The sequence below is a fragment of the Eptesicus fuscus genome, chromosome 8 (genome assembly GCF_027574615.1).
Source record: "Eptesicus fuscus isolate TK198812 chromosome 8, DD_ASM_mEF_20220401, whole genome shotgun sequence".
Lineage (NCBI taxonomy): Eukaryota > Metazoa > Chordata > Mammalia > Chiroptera > Vespertilionidae > Eptesicus > Eptesicus fuscus.
This window is the reverse complement of record NC_072480.1, coordinates 63,862,180-63,880,909: the sequence shown is the minus strand read 5'-3', so window position 1 is coordinate 63,880,909 and position 18,730 is coordinate 63,862,180. Positions and strand designations below refer to the sequence as shown.

At 41.1% G+C, this 18,730-nt stretch overlaps 1 protein-coding gene across 9 annotated transcripts in view; it reads left to right on the top strand.

Annotated features, from left to right (window-relative positions):
- DOCK9 (dedicator of cytokinesis 9) overlaps positions 1–14,455 on the top strand; it is a 262,790-nt gene extending 248,335 nt beyond the window's left edge. For all 9 annotated transcript variants that reach the window (XM_008143977.3, XM_054719897.1, XM_008143975.3 and 6 more), the window contains 5 exons: positions 1,532–1,742; positions 7,102–7,292; positions 10,782–10,882; positions 11,018–11,156; positions 13,165–14,455. In XM_008143977.3, coding sequence (XP_008142199.2) covers positions 1,532–1,742; positions 7,102–7,292; positions 10,782–10,882; positions 11,018–11,156; positions 13,165–13,287 — 765 coding nt within the window. In that variant the 3' untranslated portion in view covers positions 13,288–14,455. The remainder of the gene's footprint in view (positions 1–1,531; positions 1,743–7,101; positions 7,293–10,781; positions 10,883–11,017; positions 11,157–13,164) is intronic.
- The last annotated feature ends 4,275 nt before the right edge of the window (positions 14,456–18,730 follow it).

The window sequence follows — 18,730 nt, the reverse complement described above, 5'->3', positions numbered from 1 at the left end:
AGCAGTTCTCATACATTCTTCCCCTTTTCACATGTAGTCCCTGATGTAGCAGCTGAAAGACTTTCTAGACCTTCTCTTCCCCTAAACACCAGGCCTCCGTTCCTTCTGCAGGAACTTATGTACAACTTTGAAAATGAAGACTAAGGAAACACCACTAAAACAATGGTCAGGAATGTTCATTTCCACTGCTTTAACTGGTTTCTGCTAAAGGAAGTTAAGTTTAATAGGTTTGAATGCAATTATAGTGATTGGCCAGATGGCCTTTTCTAAAAAAGAAGTAACAACTATGTATTTTCTTAACTTCCAAAGGTTAAGGCGCTTTCACATCTGCTTTTCGTTTCTCTTTACAAACATCCCTAGGAGAACAGTGGTGCATGATAATTTGAGACCAGTAAAACTACCTTGGCCATATTGGTTTGCCTGCCCTGATTCCAGTATAGTCTCCAGGTTCTCTGCCTTTCTTTCATGTCCCCTTTTATTTTTCTAAGAAGCTTGGATACAATTGATATGTGCAAAATTGATTTGACTCCCTAATAAATTAGCTGTTGATTGTCTATGGAAAATGCCCATGTTTAATTTTGTAGCATGTCCCAGAAGTTGGAGCACCACTAATTCCAGAAATGTTGTGAAAGTAGTTATGTGCTGAGTTGATCAGGAACTAAACTTATGGTTAGATTAGTCTTAGATTAATCTGTATCTGTATTAAACGAATTCATCTACATCTGTTTGCATCTAATCTACCTCCAAATTAATTATAATTTGAGGAACTAGGTTTTATTTTTTTTATTTTTTTTATTGACTTTACAGAGAGAGAGAGAGAGAGAGAAGGATAGAGAGGGAAACATCAATTTGTTGTTCCATTTATTTATGTATTCATTGGTTGATTCTCATATGTGTTCTGACCTGGGATCGAATCCACAACCTTGTCGTATTGGGACAACACTCTAACCAACTGAGCCACCCAGCCAAGGCAGTTGGGGATCTAGGTTTTAAATATTTTTATTAAAATAAACATTTTAATGTCATGAAAAAAATATAGTGGGGAATTAAAATTCTAGGTTAAACAAGACTAAAGAGACATAACATTTAAACATAAAATGTGGTTGTTGATTAGTTTCTGGTTCAAACACAAATAGCTATAAATAACATCCTGGGGACATTTGAGACATTTAAGACTGGGTATTGGGTGACATTAGGGAATTAGTATTAATTTTGTTGGGTATGATAATGTATATTGGTTATGGAAGAGAATGTCCTCATGTTTAGGAGATGTTGGCTGAAGTATCATGATGTATACCACTTACTTTGAAATGGCTTAGCTAAAAAAAAGTATACATGTGTGTGTATATTTGAAACAATACAGCAAAGTATTAGCAATTGTTCTAAGTGGTGGGTATGTGGTATTCTTTGTACTATTTTTTCCAACTTTACTGAATTTTTCCAAAATGCTTACTAATAAAAAGTGGGAAAATACAACATAGGCATGCTTTGACAACTAGCACCAATCTTCCATTTCATTATTCACTTAAAGGTCAACCCTAAGGATCTGGATTCCAAGTATGCGTATATCCAGGTGACTCACGTCACCCCATTCTTTGATGAAAAAGAATTGCAAGAAAGGAAAACGGAGTTTGAGAGATCTCATAACATTCGCCGCTTCATGTTTGAGATGCCCTTCACTCAGGCCGGGAAGAGGCAGGGTGGGGTCGAGGAGCAGTGCAAGCGGCGCACCGTATTGACAGGTATGGCTCATGGCATTTTTCTAGCTGCATGATTCTGTTTTCTTCTCCTCCAGACCACAAGTTTATATCCAAGGTCAGGTCACTTCCCTCCTTAGAATCTGATGAGAACAGTGGGCCCTCAGGATGCTTTTGCACACCCTTTTAGGTGATTTACAGACTCCTTCTGAAACCCACGTGGACCCCTCTTGGGCCCATGGCACCCAGGTCAGGAAGCCCTGCACTCAGTACCGTTTCTTCCTCACGGGAAGAGACCCCTCGTGATCTCGGTCCCACAGGTCCCAGCATGAACCTGCTCAGAGATTTATAGCTGAGTGAATAAATGGGACTTGAGGCTGCGTCCCTCCCACCTGGCCTCTGAGAGTCGTTGGTCAGCTTCAGCTTGAGTAGCTCCGGTTCCAGGGAGCTCGCTGCAGTCAGAGGCCGCCTGTTCAGCTGTTGCCGTGTTTTAATTAACCCTTTGGTACTGTTTACCACCCGTGACTCATTCTCAGAAATGTGTTTTGCACTATTTCCAAGTTCCTAACAAGTGTAGAATCATATTAGGAATGATGTTTACCTTCTTTGAGGGAGCTTGACTCCTCCATTCTTAGGTTAGGGTCAGCAACATGACTGTAATAACCTAAAATAAAACACTTACTTGACTTTTTTTTAAAATATATTTTATTGATTTTTACAGAGAGGAAGGGAGAGGGATAGAGAGTTAGAAACATCGATGAGAGAGAAACATCGATCAGCTGCCTCCTGCACACCCCCTACTGGGGATGTGCCCGCAACCAAGGTACATGCCGTTGACCGGAATCGAACCTGGGACCCTTGAGTCTGTAGGCCGACGCTCTATCCACTGAGCCAAACCGGTCAGGGCACTTACTTGACTTTTTAAAAAATCAGTGGGGAGGCCCATTCAGAAGGCCCGGTGTGTCTGTATCCACTACCGAGGCACGTTTTTCAAAGAGTGGCCCTAGTTCAACTGAGCCAGGAAGCACCCAGTGCTTGTGTGGAGTCAGTGTTGCCCAGTGCCCCACCTGGGCGAGCTCATGCGCATTACAGTGATAATGAAAGAGCATGGTTAGGTGCTGCACGCAGGTGCGGCTCCGCTCCCACCACCGCAGTGTACATTTTAAGTGGGTGAATTCTGTGGGATAAGGTTGATAGCTCAGTAAAGCCGTTAAAGAAAAAGTACAGCTCATTACAAAACAGCTCAGAACAGCATATTGCAGAGAATTTTTCACCCTTTCTACGAGGGAACTGGGATAAAAGTTAAAAAAAAAAATTTTTTTTTAATCTGCTTTCTTAAAAGAAAGGGTTTCTACCCCTGCTCTTAGAATAATAAAATAACATGTAAAGCACAAACGATATTGTCTCTTCCCATATGTCATGAATTGTTTTTTCTAATGGACACAGTAGCACATTCTTCTTAATAAACAAGATAACTACATTTCCAAATGGAGTCATTTTATGGGAATTGTCAGCTTAGATTGTTTGTCACTGTGGTTGTGATGACCTTAAGTCAGTGCTTATCAAAGGTTGTTCCTGGGTCTGCCGCATCAGCATCACCTGGGAACTTGTTAGAAATGCAAATCCTCGGGCCCCACTCAGACCTATGACTCAGACACTGTGGGGGTGGGGCCCAGCGAGTTATGGTTAACAAGCCCTTCAGGTGGTTCTGATGCCACTCAAGTTGGAGAACTGCTGCTTTAAATAAACCTCATTCACTGATGAGTCAGGGTCAGGATTTTTATTATGATTATTCCGCTCAGGTGGCATTCTGATTCATAAACAGTTACTACCAGGTGCTTTCCCTGGACAGATTTCCTCCAGAGTTACCACTTGGTCACAGAAGTATTTTAGATTAGATAGACAAAGGGAGCAAAGCTCTGTACCTGCAGGAACAGAGGGGACCAAGAGTAACTCCCCTGCAGGAGAGGCAAAGTAGACACGTGTGTTGTTGGCTCGGGAAATGACCACCTTACACAGCTGGGAGGCTGAGAAAGTGTGGGCAGTGCAAAGCCTGAGTCCTGCAGACCCGGGTCACCTCCTCGTGGTGTGACCTTGGGCAGGTCACTTAACCTCTCTGTGCCTTGGTTTCTTCCTCTGTAAAAGGAGAGTTATACTTTCCATCTCATATTAAACATTTTGTATATCATGCCCAGGAGGGGAAAGAATGTACTTCATTTTGCTAAATCTCACCTTGCCTCTGAGGTTGATGATGCCCAAAAGGGGGTTGTAGTAAATAAAGCACAAAAACAAGAGTGCCGTTTTTGCCATGAAAAGTCTTAAGAATATTGAAAAGATAGTTACTGGGCAGTGTAAAGATTTAGAGAAGGGTTGTAAAAATGCTACTAAAGCCCTAGCCGGTTTGGCTCAGTGGGTAGAGTGTCAGACTGCAGACTGAAGGGTCCCAGGTTCGATTCCAGTCAAGGGCACATGCCCAGGTTCGATCCCCAGTGGGGGGTATGCAAGAGGCAGCCTATCAATGATTCTCTGTCATCATTGATGTTTCTATCTCTCCCTTTCCCTTCCTCTCTGAAATCAATAAAAAAATATTTTTATAAGAAGAGATAAAACATGTAAAGTCTATACAACCTTTAGTTAAAGAATATCTTGAAAGACTTTGAACTTGAGAATTTTCCCTCATGTTATTAATCTCTTAGGTTCTTCTGTCATTGCATTGCTTCAAACCTGACCTTTGGCCTTCCAAGATATGGGGGAGCCCCAGGCCTCCCCGCCCTCTGAATCCAGCAAACACTCACTTTTCAGGATAGTTCAGTCAACTGCAACTTGTAATCATTCAAAAGAACCTAGTGATCACCCGCCCGGCCCCTTTGGTGTACATTTCTGAGCCTCTCTCCCAACACGATCCCCTTTGTTTCTTTTTCTTCATAGAACTTCCTAACAAATATAGAATTATATTAGGAATGATTTTTACCCAATCACTGGAGTTTCTTTCCCATCACTATTCCATAGTTTCCCAGATCATGCTCAGATTACCACTCGGGTTGGGAAAGTTCTCCTCCCTTCACCTTCTATTCAGTCTAAGCAGACAGTCCCTTCTCAGCCGTCTCTTCCTCACCCTCCTTCTTGAAGAGCTGCAGATCACTAGTGATGGCTCACTGAGTCTGTCACTTAATTTTCCATCTTCCAAGCCACTTTGCTCTTTCATTTAGCCATTTTGGCAGTAATACAGTCATTAATTCATCAAAATTAATTGCGTACAGGTGGTGTTCCAAATTGGCATACTAACAAAACAAAGCTCTTTGGCTGTGCAGATTAGATGCTAGCAGGAGACAAATGATAAACAGAAAACAATGCATACATGTACCTACATTGGGAGATGATATGTGTTCTGGACAAAAGGAAAAGGAGATTGGAAATGTGGGGCTGAGGGGGTGGATTGTGGTTTATGTAGGGTGATGGGGTAGACCTCATTGAGGAGGTGACGTTTGAGTCCAGATGAAGGAGGTGAGGGAGTGGGCCCCGCAAACATGTAGAGGGAGAGGGAACTGTCTGGGCAAAGGCCAAGGGCAGGTGTCTTCATGCCCTGCACATTCAGGGGACGACCAGCAGGCGGGTGTGATGGAGCTGAGGAAGAGGAGGAGAGATGAGGCCTGCAAGTAAGGCAGGGCGTGGGGGGAGCGGGGAGAGTCCCAGATCACATGGAACTGATAGGCTCCTGCACAGACTGAGTTTTCTGTATCATTATACATGTGGGCAAAAGTAGGTTTATGGTTGTTCATAGGGAAAAATAAGGCAATAATCAATAAATACTACTACGAGAATAAACTGTGTTTCGCATACTCACAACTGTAAACCTACTTTTGCCCCACACTGTACCTCTTCTTCGCCTCCTTAAGTCTCCAGTTATCATTGCAAGAAGCAAGAAGCAGTGACTCAGGACTCTTATGCTACGCAAAATCGGTCTAATCCATGGACATATAAACATCCTCGGAGCTGGCTTTTCTCTCTGAAATAGTGGTGCTACCACACCGTAGCCCTCGGCACTGTGACAAAACAAAGGCCTGTGTTTTAACATGGCCGTTGCCTCATAAACGGTTCCACACGTGCTTCTTCCTTACAAATGAGAAAGCTGTAGCTCTCCACACACCTGTCAGTCTGCCCCATCCAGGTGCACCTCTGCTCCCAGGATCGTTTCCCGTGTCCCTGGCCGGCAAGCAGCAATTGCCCAGGTCAGGTCACATTCTCAGAGAAGCCTTTGGTTCTAATCGGATTTACCGCTCCCAGGGCTGCCACTGAGAAACTGCCCGCAAGGAACACGAAAGAAACGGTAGACACAGACTCTTGGACTAAGGTTGATAAAACATGTAGAGACTAGAGCGGGCCTGTGTGTGACACACGAGGTTGGTCAGGTTGAACGCCTTCTCCAGCCTTGTCCAGACGTGGCCCATGGGAACTCTGTGTTCTGTGGTGCTGGCCTGTTTTCTCATCTTGTGACCAGTCCTTTCTGAGTAATTCCCTACCCCCTGGCCACTGAACAAATAATAATGAATCCAAACGCACACTCTCCTTGCCTTATTTTTGCTTACTAAAAAATAAGAAAGCATATATCTAAAGATCTGTTAGTAAATCTATGTTAAATGAGAATATTACAGGTACTTATATACCATATAAAGCAGCAAAGTAGAAACATGAAACAACCCAAAGTAGATCCAGCTGTTTCCCTGGTCATTTTTAAACTTAACTCTTTGGTGTCTTATTATGATAAATGAAAACAATATTGTGTTGTTGTGTTTTTTGTTGTTGTTAAAAATGTATAAAAAATAATAAATATTTTTACTTATATTTTTTATTTGTTTCAAAATATCTCTGTTATTGCTACTTCAACAGTTTTTGCTGTTCTAGTTCATAAAATATTTTGCTTGGAAATATATCTTCACTTCTTATTTTTTTATTAAGTTTTTTGATTTATGCAGACTTTGATTCAAAGTTGTTCTGTGGATAAAAATGAATGTTCTTATATTTTTTCTGGACTTAAGCTTATGTGATATCTTTAAACTACTTAGTCTTTTTTTTATATTTCCAAAGCCACCTTATATCTGCTAGTTCACTCAGATCTCTCAACTTCCAAGGAAGGCAAGACAGTCATGGATGAGAAAATTGATTTCTTCAAAGATACACTTCTCACAGTAAACGTTAACAAACACCCGACTCTCGTTACTTTATATTATACAACCTGTCATCAGACATCCACAGTGATACAGGACAATATCCATGAAGTACTGACATATGACTTTGGCAGGCTTTCGTTCCTTATCTGTAAAATGGGAATAATAATGACTTCTACCTCGATAGTAGTAAAGATCTTGCAAACTGTGGAGTAATTCTGGGACCCGTTCCTCCGCAGCGATACACTGCTTCCCTTACGTGAAGAAGCGGATCCCTGTCATGTACCAGCACCACACCGACCTGAACCCCATCGAAGTGGCCATTGACGAGATGAGTAAGAAGGTGGCTGAGCTGCGGCAGCTGTGCTCCTCGGCTGAAGTGGACATGATCAAACTCCAGCTGAAACTCCAGGGCAGCGTGAGTGTTCAGGTGAGCCAGGCACCGGGCAAAGCAAACCACAGGGCAACCGAGGGAGCGACTCCTTATTGAAGACCTTGGGAATATTTCAGGTCATTTGCACCAACAAGGTCTAGTGTAGATCTCTGGCTTTACCAGGTGATCCCCGTTACTTCCCTGCAGTGTCTGTGCACTTTCTCCTAATACCAGTAACCACAGGGTACCCCCACCCTACTCTCACTCTCCACTCTCCCCCATTTGCAAGAGTATAATTCTCACTAAACTGTCTGCCGGGGGCAGGAGACAGTTCTCCACACTAACCTGGGTTTTTTTGTTTGTAATTTGGGGAATTCTGGGTGCCTAATTGGAACCATTAAGACTCTTCTAAATATAAAGAACAGCTGTAGGTTTTCTTATAAAACTATTGTTGTCTGGTTCCTATAAAATTTGTTACCTGAAAAAGTACCTTAAGTTTACTCTCTTAATGGTATCTTTTGATTAACATAAAATCTCGATTTTAATATAGCCCAATAGATTAATTTCTTCTTTACTGGTAGCCTTTTTCTATGTCCACTTGAAGAAATCTGCTTTTAAAAGAACATCTTGGAAACATATTTATATTTTCCTTCTTTGCTTAACATTCCTATATAGACCTGCAGTCCATCTAGAATTGGTTTTTGTATGTGGTAGCAGATAGGGGTCAAGACACATTTTTTTCCATATAGCTATCCAAGTGGTGTGCACCATTTATGAAAAAGATCACCCTTGATCTAGGGAATGATTATACAAATATGTTCAGTGTATGAAAATTCATCAAGCTATACACTTACATTATGTACACTTTTCTCTTGGTATATTACACTTCAAAAATACATTTTTAAAAGGTTTCTTATATGGTTTCCTAAGAAATTGGTAAATGCTAAGTCACCTCCTTCCAGTGACCAGTATGCCTGTTACTTCATTGATATTTTTGAGTGTATGTAAGTAATTCAAACACATGTTTTATATGTGTGTGTGTGTTTATATGTATCCCTAATTATTTTCTCTTTCAAGAATGGTGTTTATGAAAGTTACATGTAAATTGTAATACATAGATTTTGGAGTTTCCTTGGTTCATTTTCTGAAATCAGTTTTTGTCAACTTTTTATGAGATTCATGTTGAGTTGCTGCCTCACATTTTTCTAAATGTCATTCACCACAAAAGTATTTATAGGTGTTTTCAACCTCTTTTCTTATGGCCCAAAAGACTTATGCGCCAAAAATAAGTTATCAAGTGAATATGATAATCATTCCAGCAACGTGAGTGATTACATAACAGGGCCAGAGGCCACGATTTTCTGCAGCTAGAAACAAAACCACTCAGCAGCATGACCCGGGAACCTCCAGCCTCTATCGAAAGGCCAGCAGAAGGGTGTGGGCGCCAGTAAAAGGCGGGGCTGGACAGGTTGAGCTTTCTAAAGGACAAAATGTGCCCTGCCATTCGACTGTGACCTTAGAGTTTTACAAATGCTCAATCATCTTAAAAAGCAAAGAATTGCATGATGAAGTAAGATTAACTTCATACACGTGTACCCACCAACGTTGACACAGAGTTAGAGCCGGAGGAAATTAGCTGTATCAATTTATCTGTGCGTTTCCGTAATTCTTTCACCGAGAGCCTCCCTGGGGCTGCTGTTGTGCAGGACAGAGCCATCAGGCTGGCTCCATGGCGCTGCACTCCAAGACCTTGTTACATTAGACCTTAGGACGCTTCATCCACTTTCCCCTTTGCATTTTCTTAAAATTGAATGAGTCATCCTCAGTATCTTTGGGGGATTGGTTCCAGGAACCCGCTAGGTACCAAAATCCATGGATGCTCAAGTCCCTTACATAAAATGGGGTAGTATTTTCATATAACCTACATACATCCTCCTGTATATTCTAAATCATCTCCAGATTACTTATAATACCCAATACTATGTAAATTGTTATACTGTATTATTTAGGATAAAATGGAAAAAAAAAAGTCTGTACATGTTCAGAACAGAAACAACCATCTTAGGCTTAACTACATAGTTCATGTCAGCAACAACGTAACATTTTGTTTAATCCTCACTCAAGGATATGTTGAGAGAGAGAGAAGCATTGATGTGAGAGAAAAACATCAGTTGCCTTACATACGCATCCAGATGGGGGATCGAACCCACAGTCTTTTAATGCATGGGACAGTGCTCCAACCAAACCGTAATTTTTTTAAGTGTATATATATATTTTTTAATATATATTTTATTGATTTTTTTACGGAGAGGAAGGGAGAGGGATAGAGAGTTAGAAACATCGATGAGAGAGAAACATCGATCAGCTGCCTCCTGCACACCCCCCACTGGGGATGTGCCTGCAACCAAGGTACATGCCCTTGACCGGAATCGAACCCGGGACCTTTCAGTCCGCAGGCCGACGCTCTATCCACTGAGCCAAACCAGTGAGGGCATTTTTTAAGTATATTTTTGATTCGTGGGTAGTTTGCAGATGCAGAACTATCAGACACAGAAAGCCAACTCTGTCCTTTTGGATAATCAGTCATTTTGGTCATTTTCACATGCATACATCCAGTGTGATGACATAGTCATCACAGAAGGTTAGCTAGCGGTTCCTATCTCAGAGGGCTCCCTACCTCTGGTGTGAATCCCCACACTGCTGATCCGCCGTTACCGTGTAAGTCCTACACACCCTGGATCAGAACCACAGCCCATTCTTTCACCAACAGCAACAAAAAAGATAGACAGCCATCCCTACTTAATTACCTTCCAAGCCCACCAGATCTTCCAGGAGAAATTATGCAGGAATCACGTGGTAAAGTCCTTTCCCAAGCTGTCTCGGATGCCTCGGACTTTTTCCTTCCCATCCAGTGTGTCTAACTTTCTTTTTATCTACATTCCCACTCTGACCTTCCCAACCGAGAACTCTTCTTGCCAAATTTTGATATGCAGGGTTCTGGTTGACATACCCTGTTGCTAAATGCCCCTAATGTTTGGCACTTGCCACACATTTCAGATGGTTACTTCATTCAAGGATAGCAAATCAGTTTGTCCATGGCTGTCCATACAATTCAGTGAGGTGAAGAGTTGGTTTTTAAACAATTGGCATACATACTTTTTTTTTTTCTTTTCAGTTTTTCACTGAACTCGTCAGGTTGAGTATAGTGTAGCCAAATATCAATTGGAAGACTTGGGCTCTGATCTCAGGTGTTCAACCTTATTGGATGTTCAACCTTGAATAGGCCCTTATGTTTTCCAAGCTTTGGTTCTTCCTACATAGAATGCACCATCATCAGAAGTGCCCTGGGGATGGCTGAGATGGTAAAGTTAAATGACATGTAGCTTTCTTCATGGTTTCCTCTTTTGGGTTGTAAGTTCCTGGAGGGCAGGGGTCATGACTACAGACATCATTTTTAGCGCATGCCAACTGAAATTAAAGGTAAATTAAAATTAAACATAATTTTAAAACTTTGTTCTTTCTTTATTTATTTGTTTATTTATTTAGGTCAATGCTGGTCCACTGGCATATGCCCGAGCTTTCTTAGATGACACAAACACAAAAAGATATCCGGACAATAAAGTGAAGTTGCTTAAAGAAGTTTTCAGGTAAAGCACACGCTAGAAATGTCTTTTTCTCTTCAAGTATGAACAACTTCAGTGCTCAATCAAGGAAGAGGCACTACCGCTTAGACTCATTCTTTGTCCTCAACATCCTTTTTTTCCTCTCCTTTACCACTTCAGGCAATTTGTGGAAGCTTGCGGTCAAGCCTTAGTGGTAAATGAACGTCTGATTAAGGAAGACCAGTTAGAGTATCAGGAAGAAATGAAGGCCAACTATAGGGAAATGGCAAAAGAGCTTTCTGAAATCATGCATGAGCAGGTAAGTGCCACCCTGGAGTTCTCATTTTTAGGAAGCAGGTGTTAGTTGGGGTCTTAATTACACCCTGTGATGGCCTACACCTCTGACAACCTTCCAGGATTTTGAGAATAATGTAGCACTCTCCTCTGCTGCTACTGTCTAACCACAGTTTACTCGAGGAACAGATTGCCTACCTGTTAGTACCTAATGTGACCAGAGGAGAGCAGCTCCTACCTCCTCTTCCACACTCTTAGAGGTGGCCCCTCCCCACCCCAATCTAGCGTAAAACAACAATAACAACAACAACAAAACAAAACAAAAACTCTCACATAAAGAAGAAATACCCATACTGTTGGTAGAATTTTCTTTATTCTAAATGTCATTTAGAAGAGTCCTTTGGAAGAGCAGGGTTTACCAGCCAGTTTAAGGAATTATCTGTTGTATTAAATGTCTTTTGCCATTTACAAAAATAGGGTTGTTCAATTTTTAAGTATTGAAAGCTGACTTGGGTGCCCCAGTGGATTATCCCTGGCTATTTCTATATTCCTTGTCATTATGGGATCTTTTCTGATTGTACTGCTATTGCCTTCTGGTACGAATTCCTTTCAGGAGAATTGTGGATGTGGGCCCAGTAGTCATCAGAGGGGACAGCTGCCCAGGGAACCCAGTAAATGTCAAAGAGCAGCTTCCACATAATTGCAGAGAGGTCCGCTCTCCATCCACCATAGTGACTCCTTCCGAGTCAGAGAACCATCCTTATAGTTAGTGCTAGCACCTTGCTAACACAGAGCTGCTTCTGTCTCTTCCCTACATTCTTGCCTCAGTCTTGCAAAATCGAAGCCAGGACCTTTGTGTCAGTTAACATGTCATGTGATGATTTACTTAGGAAATTTCTGTTGTAGGAAAGCAAATGTCTAAGCTTTAACTTGCTTACTTTTTTTTTTTTTCTCCTTCATGCTCACACATTCAGATGGGATGGTAATGTAATTTTTTAACTTTATTTTTCTAAAACTTGATTTACTGACTCACATAAAGTTATTCCTGAGTTTGGGCAACTGCAGATGTTGGCATAAGGACAAATGCATGTGCAAAAGAAGGCAAACCCTCTTCTGGGCACTTGGGAAAGTAGGAAATGAATAAGGAAATAAGTGTGTGAATAACCAGAATGTGAGGGCCTCAGGAGCACAGGTGTTTGGAAAACACTCACGGTCTTTTCCATGGGGCCTCCAGGTTCCTGTAGAAGGGAGCGCTTGGCCAGTGCGTGCCAGCATTTGGCACTAGGAAGATGAAAGTAGGAAAAAAATTATGGGCTGAAAACATTAAAATAAACTCCCAGATTGTATGGACATTTGATGCAGTGCTGTGTTCTCAACTGGAACTTTCCATTATCTCAACAACTATGAAGATTAAACTCCTTTGAACGCGTAAAGAAAAAGAGTCATAACCCGGAGTAGACTCGCTTTTGGCTTTTCCAGGGGAGCCTCTGAGTGTATGTTCTTCTCACTTTCTGCCTAGCAGTAGGTCACTTCCTGCCCTTAGAATCCTTCCCTGCATTACGGAATGCAAAAAGAGACTAGCTCAGGGTCAAAGGGGCAGCCCCCCTCTGTAAGACCCTGAGAAAAGGAGCCAGTAGAGAAACACAGATGCTCCAGATTCATCTTAAAAGACTTTTCCAGGGGACAAGGCTAGGTCGTGTCCCATGCAGTATGTGTAAGGTAAACTTCAAGCCACCTTATCATCCGGTGAGTCTAGAAGGCTCTCCATTTACTAACTTGTAAAGGACACAAAAACATGTGTGTTCTGGACTTTCGCCTTATAATCCTGATCTGAAAAACATCGTTCACTAGATGAGCCAACACAATCCTTCTGCAAACTGCCAAAGCCTAACTATCTATCCAGGCAGACCATCATTCACAGGAACACTTACCACTGGATGAGATAAGTCCTGTGTGTTCCATAAAATGTACCATTTTGAAAAATGCTGTTCAGGGCATTGCACTTGGGTAACGTTGTGTTTCTGTGCCTCAAGATTTGCCCCCTGGAGGAGAAGACGAGTGTTTTACCGAATTCCCTTCACATCTTCAATGCCATCAGTGGGACTCCAACAAGCACCATGGTTCACGGGATGACCAGCTCGTCCTCGGTTCTGTGATCCGCCTCATGGACCGCGTGTGGGGACTTGCTTTGTCATTTGCAAACTCAGGATGATTTCCAAAGCTAATCACTGGGCTCGTGCAGGACACGGGGAGACCGAGCACAAGGAGAAATCAGGGGAACGGGAGAGGGAGGGAACAGGGAACTGTTCTTTCATAGCAGATTTTCTAGAGGAGTCAGGAGAGGGCACATATTTTTTTTAAGTCTCTCTGGCAATATTCCAAGTTTTCATTATGTCTTAACAGAGGCGTGTGGTGGACCCTCATAAACTGAAGCTAGATTGTATTCTTTCTTACAAAGTAGTATTAAGATAAATGGCCTAGAGAAAACAAGTGTTCTGGAATGAACATAGCAGGGACAGTAGCACTGAAATTGAGGCTGAGGTAACCCTTTGCCTCTAGACTAAGCTGGGAAATCTTGAAAATATTTTTTTCCTGTGGCACATTCAGGTTGAATACGAGAACTATTTTTGTGACTAGTTTTTGATGACTTGAGGGATCTGACCGCTGTAATTTTTGTACCAGTGAACCAGGAGGTTTAGTGCTTTTATACTTACTTACTTGCGTCTAAAAAAACAGAAACGCTTAAGAAACTATGTGAGCTTCAAACTAGTCAAGCAGTTTAGAACCAAAGGCCTCTATTAATAAACACAACTATGCTAAAAGGTTTAAAGTAATGCAGTGTATTGTCATGTACATAAACTTTGTTAATACAGTCTCGGCGTTCTGTACATACGTGTGTTACGTTTCTACATTTTTAATACTCCTCACATGAGCTTCTGCATTAAATTTAATTGTGATAGATTTGTGCTGTTCTTAGTATATGCAAGACACTTGACTTTACTGTTTTATTCTTGTACATAAAAAAGTGCAATATGGAGATGTATACAGTCTTTGCTATGTTAGGTTTTTAAACTGTTTTGAAAAGTTCATCCTTTTGCCAAAGTGGTGGAGTCTGTCATTGGTAAATCATAAATCCTGTGGTGAACAGTGGTGTGATTTAAAGCTTTCACCATGTTATATTTTCTTTTGAGACATTAATTTAGTAATTTTATATTGGGGAAAATAAAGGTTTTTAATTTTATTTAACTGGAATCTCTGCCCTGCTGTAATTAAACATTCTGTACCACATCTGTATTAAAAATATGCTGATTTTCTGGTAGTGGATATTGGGTATTTATTGTTTAACAGTCCTGGGAGGGACAGGATCTTGAAATACTCAGGAGTGCAAAAACGTGGTATATGAAATTTATTTTAAAATACCTGAGAGGGGAAAAAAAAAAAAAAAGAGGGTAAGTAGATGAAACAAGATGGACAAATGTTGATAATTCTTGGGTCAGAGGTTGGGTATACGGGAAATCTTTATACCCGTTTCTCTGCCTTTGTGTAAGTTTCTGAGATACAAATGTCAAGAAGCAGGTAGGTGTGAAGAACTGATCTCCGGGAGAATTTGGATAAATGCTTGTCACACCGTGGTCTGGCTCTGATGTTCCCCACGTGTACATAGACACCGCATTACCTCTGGCTTTTCCCCTTCAACTATATCAAGGCTTCCACCTTTGTCATCAGATAAACACTCCGGGACAAGGTGGTCCTTTGCCCCGGTAGTGCATTGGTGGCCACATGGGCTCACACTCCCTGTGCCCTATGTTATCACAAACATGAACCCATGCCAAGTGATGGCTCAAATTGCAGGGGCCAGGCCCGCCTCTCGTGTGCCCGGTGACCCAGCAGGTGAGTCAGCGCATTGTCACTAGGCGCCATGTGGCTCCAGTGGTGGAGGAAGAAGATTCTTTCCACAAGAAGTAAAACGGCTGGCTTTCCTACTTGAAGGGTTTTAAAGGCTGTCCTTGTACATAACCAGTTGAGGAAATGGGATGGTGTGTACATCTCGAGCACCCGGATGCCAAGGACCTTTTGATGTCTTTGAAATGTTCTCTCTCAGTGGTAAGGTTATATTTCACAGATGGAGACAGGTCATGAAGAGAAGGTGAAGTGTTATAGGAACTCACCAGAGGCTAAGCCCATTCATTAGTGGATCAAGATATAGGGCCTAAGACATTTTTCTATATTAGTTTGCCCTGAGGGTCTGACATCCCCACCCTGGACTCTGACATCAACAGGATATTATCTTCTTTGTCACTGAGCTGGATTTCCTACTCATAAACGCATCATTTAGAAGCCATAAAACTCAAGTCACCATGTAGTAACATAAATAAAAGTCTAGAAAGAGCTAACTTGCTATCTCATCATTAAATGTGGAGAGTAATCTGTACCAATGTCATTGTCAGATAAGATTCAGCTTGGAAAGTGACCAACCCTCCTTTATTACACCAGTGGAGAAAGGAGCCATCTCTAAGTTGAGGACATCTATTGACTGCAATGACACAAATTCATATCAATTAAAAACTTTATTTAACCCTGGTCGGTGTTTCTCAGTGGTTAGAGCATTGGTCCATGCACCCAAGGGTTGTGGGTTTGATTCTCTCAGTCAAAGCATGTACCTGGGTTGCAGGGTTGATCCCCAGCTCCTGGTCAGGGCACATTCAGGAGGCAACCAATTGATGTGTCTCTCTCACAACCATGTTTAAATCTCTCTCCCTCCCTTTCTTCCCCCACACCCTTCCTCTCTGTAAAAATCAATGAAAAAAAAAAAAAAAAAACTCAGGTGAGGATTAACAACAACAACAACAAAAACCCCACCTCATTTAGTTTTTGTATTGAAATTTAATTTCAATATAAAGTTATATATTAAAGTAACAATTTATTGGAGAAATTTTTTAACATTAAAGAATATTTATGCTCAGCTGGTGTAGCTCAGTGGTTGAGCATCAACCCATGAAACAGAAGGTCATGGTTCAATCCCCAGTCAGGGCACATGCCTGGGTTGCAGGCTCGATCCCCAGTGGGGGGCGTGTAGGAGGTAGCCAATCAATGATTCTGTCATCATTGATGTTTCTATCTCTCCTCTCTTCCTCTCTGAAATCAATAAAAATATTTTTTAAATAATATTTATGGCTGTTTTTCAGTAATTTCTTTAGTGCTTCCCATAAGCCTTATTCTGTTTTAAATTAAGGTAAGTATACATAACATAAAATTTACCATTTTAGCCATTTTTAAGTGCACAGTGCAGTGGCATGAAGTACATTCTCATTGTGTGCAACCATCACCACCATCCATCCACAAAACTTTTCATCATACCAAACAGAAACTTCGTATTCATTAAACAATAACTGCCTGTTCCCCCTTTGGGAAAATTGTTTTTGAAATAACTTTGAAATTAAAACTCTAGTTAGTAGCCATTTATAACCCATAGACACAGACAACAGTGTGGTGATGGTCAGAGGGAAGGTGGGACACGGGCTGGGTGGAGATGGGCAAAGGCAGGGTGAATGGGAACATCTGTAACAGTGTCAACAATAAAGATACAAATAATAAAACTCCAGTTAGTACCTCATCAGGCATATCTGCTACCTGGGAACTAACTAACTCTAGGTAGTAGACATAAACAGAGCCCGCACCTGGCATGGAGAAAGCTGCTGAGACTTAAGGGTGGGACACTGAAAGGTAACTGATGAAATGACCATGAGGATTTGTTTAACCATGTGACAGTTACTCTGTGTAAAAACACCATTCAAAAAAATACTTGATTTCCATCAACAGGGGATCGTTCGCATAAGCTATGGTACATCTAGCCAGTGGAGGACTGTGTAGCTATGAAAAGGAATTGACATCTCTGTATACTGCTTGGAGTGATCTTCAAGAAACTGTAAGTGAAAAACACAAAATTAAGACAAGTATCAATAGTGTACTACCCATTATTTAAGAAAGGAGGGATATATAAATACATTTGTTTTTTTAAAATTTTTAAAATACATTTTTATTGATTTCAGAAAGGAAGGGAGAGGGAGAGATAGAAACATCAATGATGAGAGATAATCATTGATCGGCTCCCTCCTGCACACCCCGCATTGTGGATTGAGCCCACAACCCGGGCATGTGCCCTAATCAGGAATCAAACTGCAACCTCTTGGTTCACAGGTCGACACTCAATCACTGAGCCACGCTGGCCAGGCCACATTTATTTTGTTAGGTGGAAGAGAAAAAAAAAGTTTTAAGTTATTACCTATAGGGGGGTAGGGAATGAGATATAGGAGACAGGGTTAGAAGATAAACCTGTCCAGATATAACTTGTTTTATATACTTACCTTTAGAATCATGTGAATATTTCCATAATATTTACTTTTAATTCCTAAAAATTGAAGGCAGATGAAATAAATGAATATAAGCCAATAGAAGATTGGTGACAAATACACAGGAATTTTTTTCAAATGACTTTATAGGAATTTCACTGTGCATCCCAGTGGGATGTAGCCTAAGGACAAAAATAGTGGAAATAAACTAACGAATAATAAAACCATTTTCAGTAATCATTTTGTTTGTGAAAGTAGTGTGTTGTTTTTGTGAGATTGTATTATTATTCTGAGACTGTTACATGTTTATTGCTGGAGAAAGTAAGTGAGTAATTATGTTGATATCATTGGAAATCAACTTTTTGTCATGGGAGAAAACAAAGTTGTATCTATAAGACCAAAAAAGTTAAATTAAAACCCTTTAGTTTTGTTTTTTAAATATATTTTATTGATTTTTTACAGAGAGGAAGGAAGAGGGATAGAGAGCTAGAAACATCGATGAGAGAGAAACATCGACCAGCTGCCTCCTGCACACCCCCTACCGGGGATGTGCCCACAACCACGGTACATGCCCTTGACCGGAATCGAACCTGGGACCTTTCAGTCCGCAGACCGACGCTCTATCCACTGAGCCAAACCCTTTAGTTTTTAATTTGATGTAGAAATACCAATTTGAACTCATGACAAGTTTTTCTTAAACATCTACACTATTTCTTAACTTGGTTCACTGAAAAGGCCTAAAAACAACAATGACCAAGCCAGTAGCTAATGATCATCCCTAAATGTCCAAATCCTGTTCTCTAAATACCTTTCTACCAAAAGGATCCAGGGCTCCCTGGGGGAAGGCTGATTTGAGATTTAGGACAACAGGTGTCCAAAATGAGTCTGGAGCATCTTTTCTTACCAGACGTCCAGGGTCTGGCAATTCCACTTTGGGGGCTATGCCACAAAGAAATGGATGTAGGGACTTAAACAGATATTTGTACACCCATGTTCATAGCAGCAATATTCACAGTAGCCAAAGGATGAAAATAATCCAAGTGTCCATGTGTGGATGAATGAAAAGCAAAATGTGGTATGTACATACAACAGAATATTATTTGGCCTTAAAAAAGGAGATTCTGGCACATGCTACAACATGAATGAACTTTAAGGACATTGTGCTCAGTGTGATGAGCCAGACACAAAAGGATAAATACTGCATGGTCCTACTCATACGAGGCACCTAAAGCAGTTACATTCATAGCAG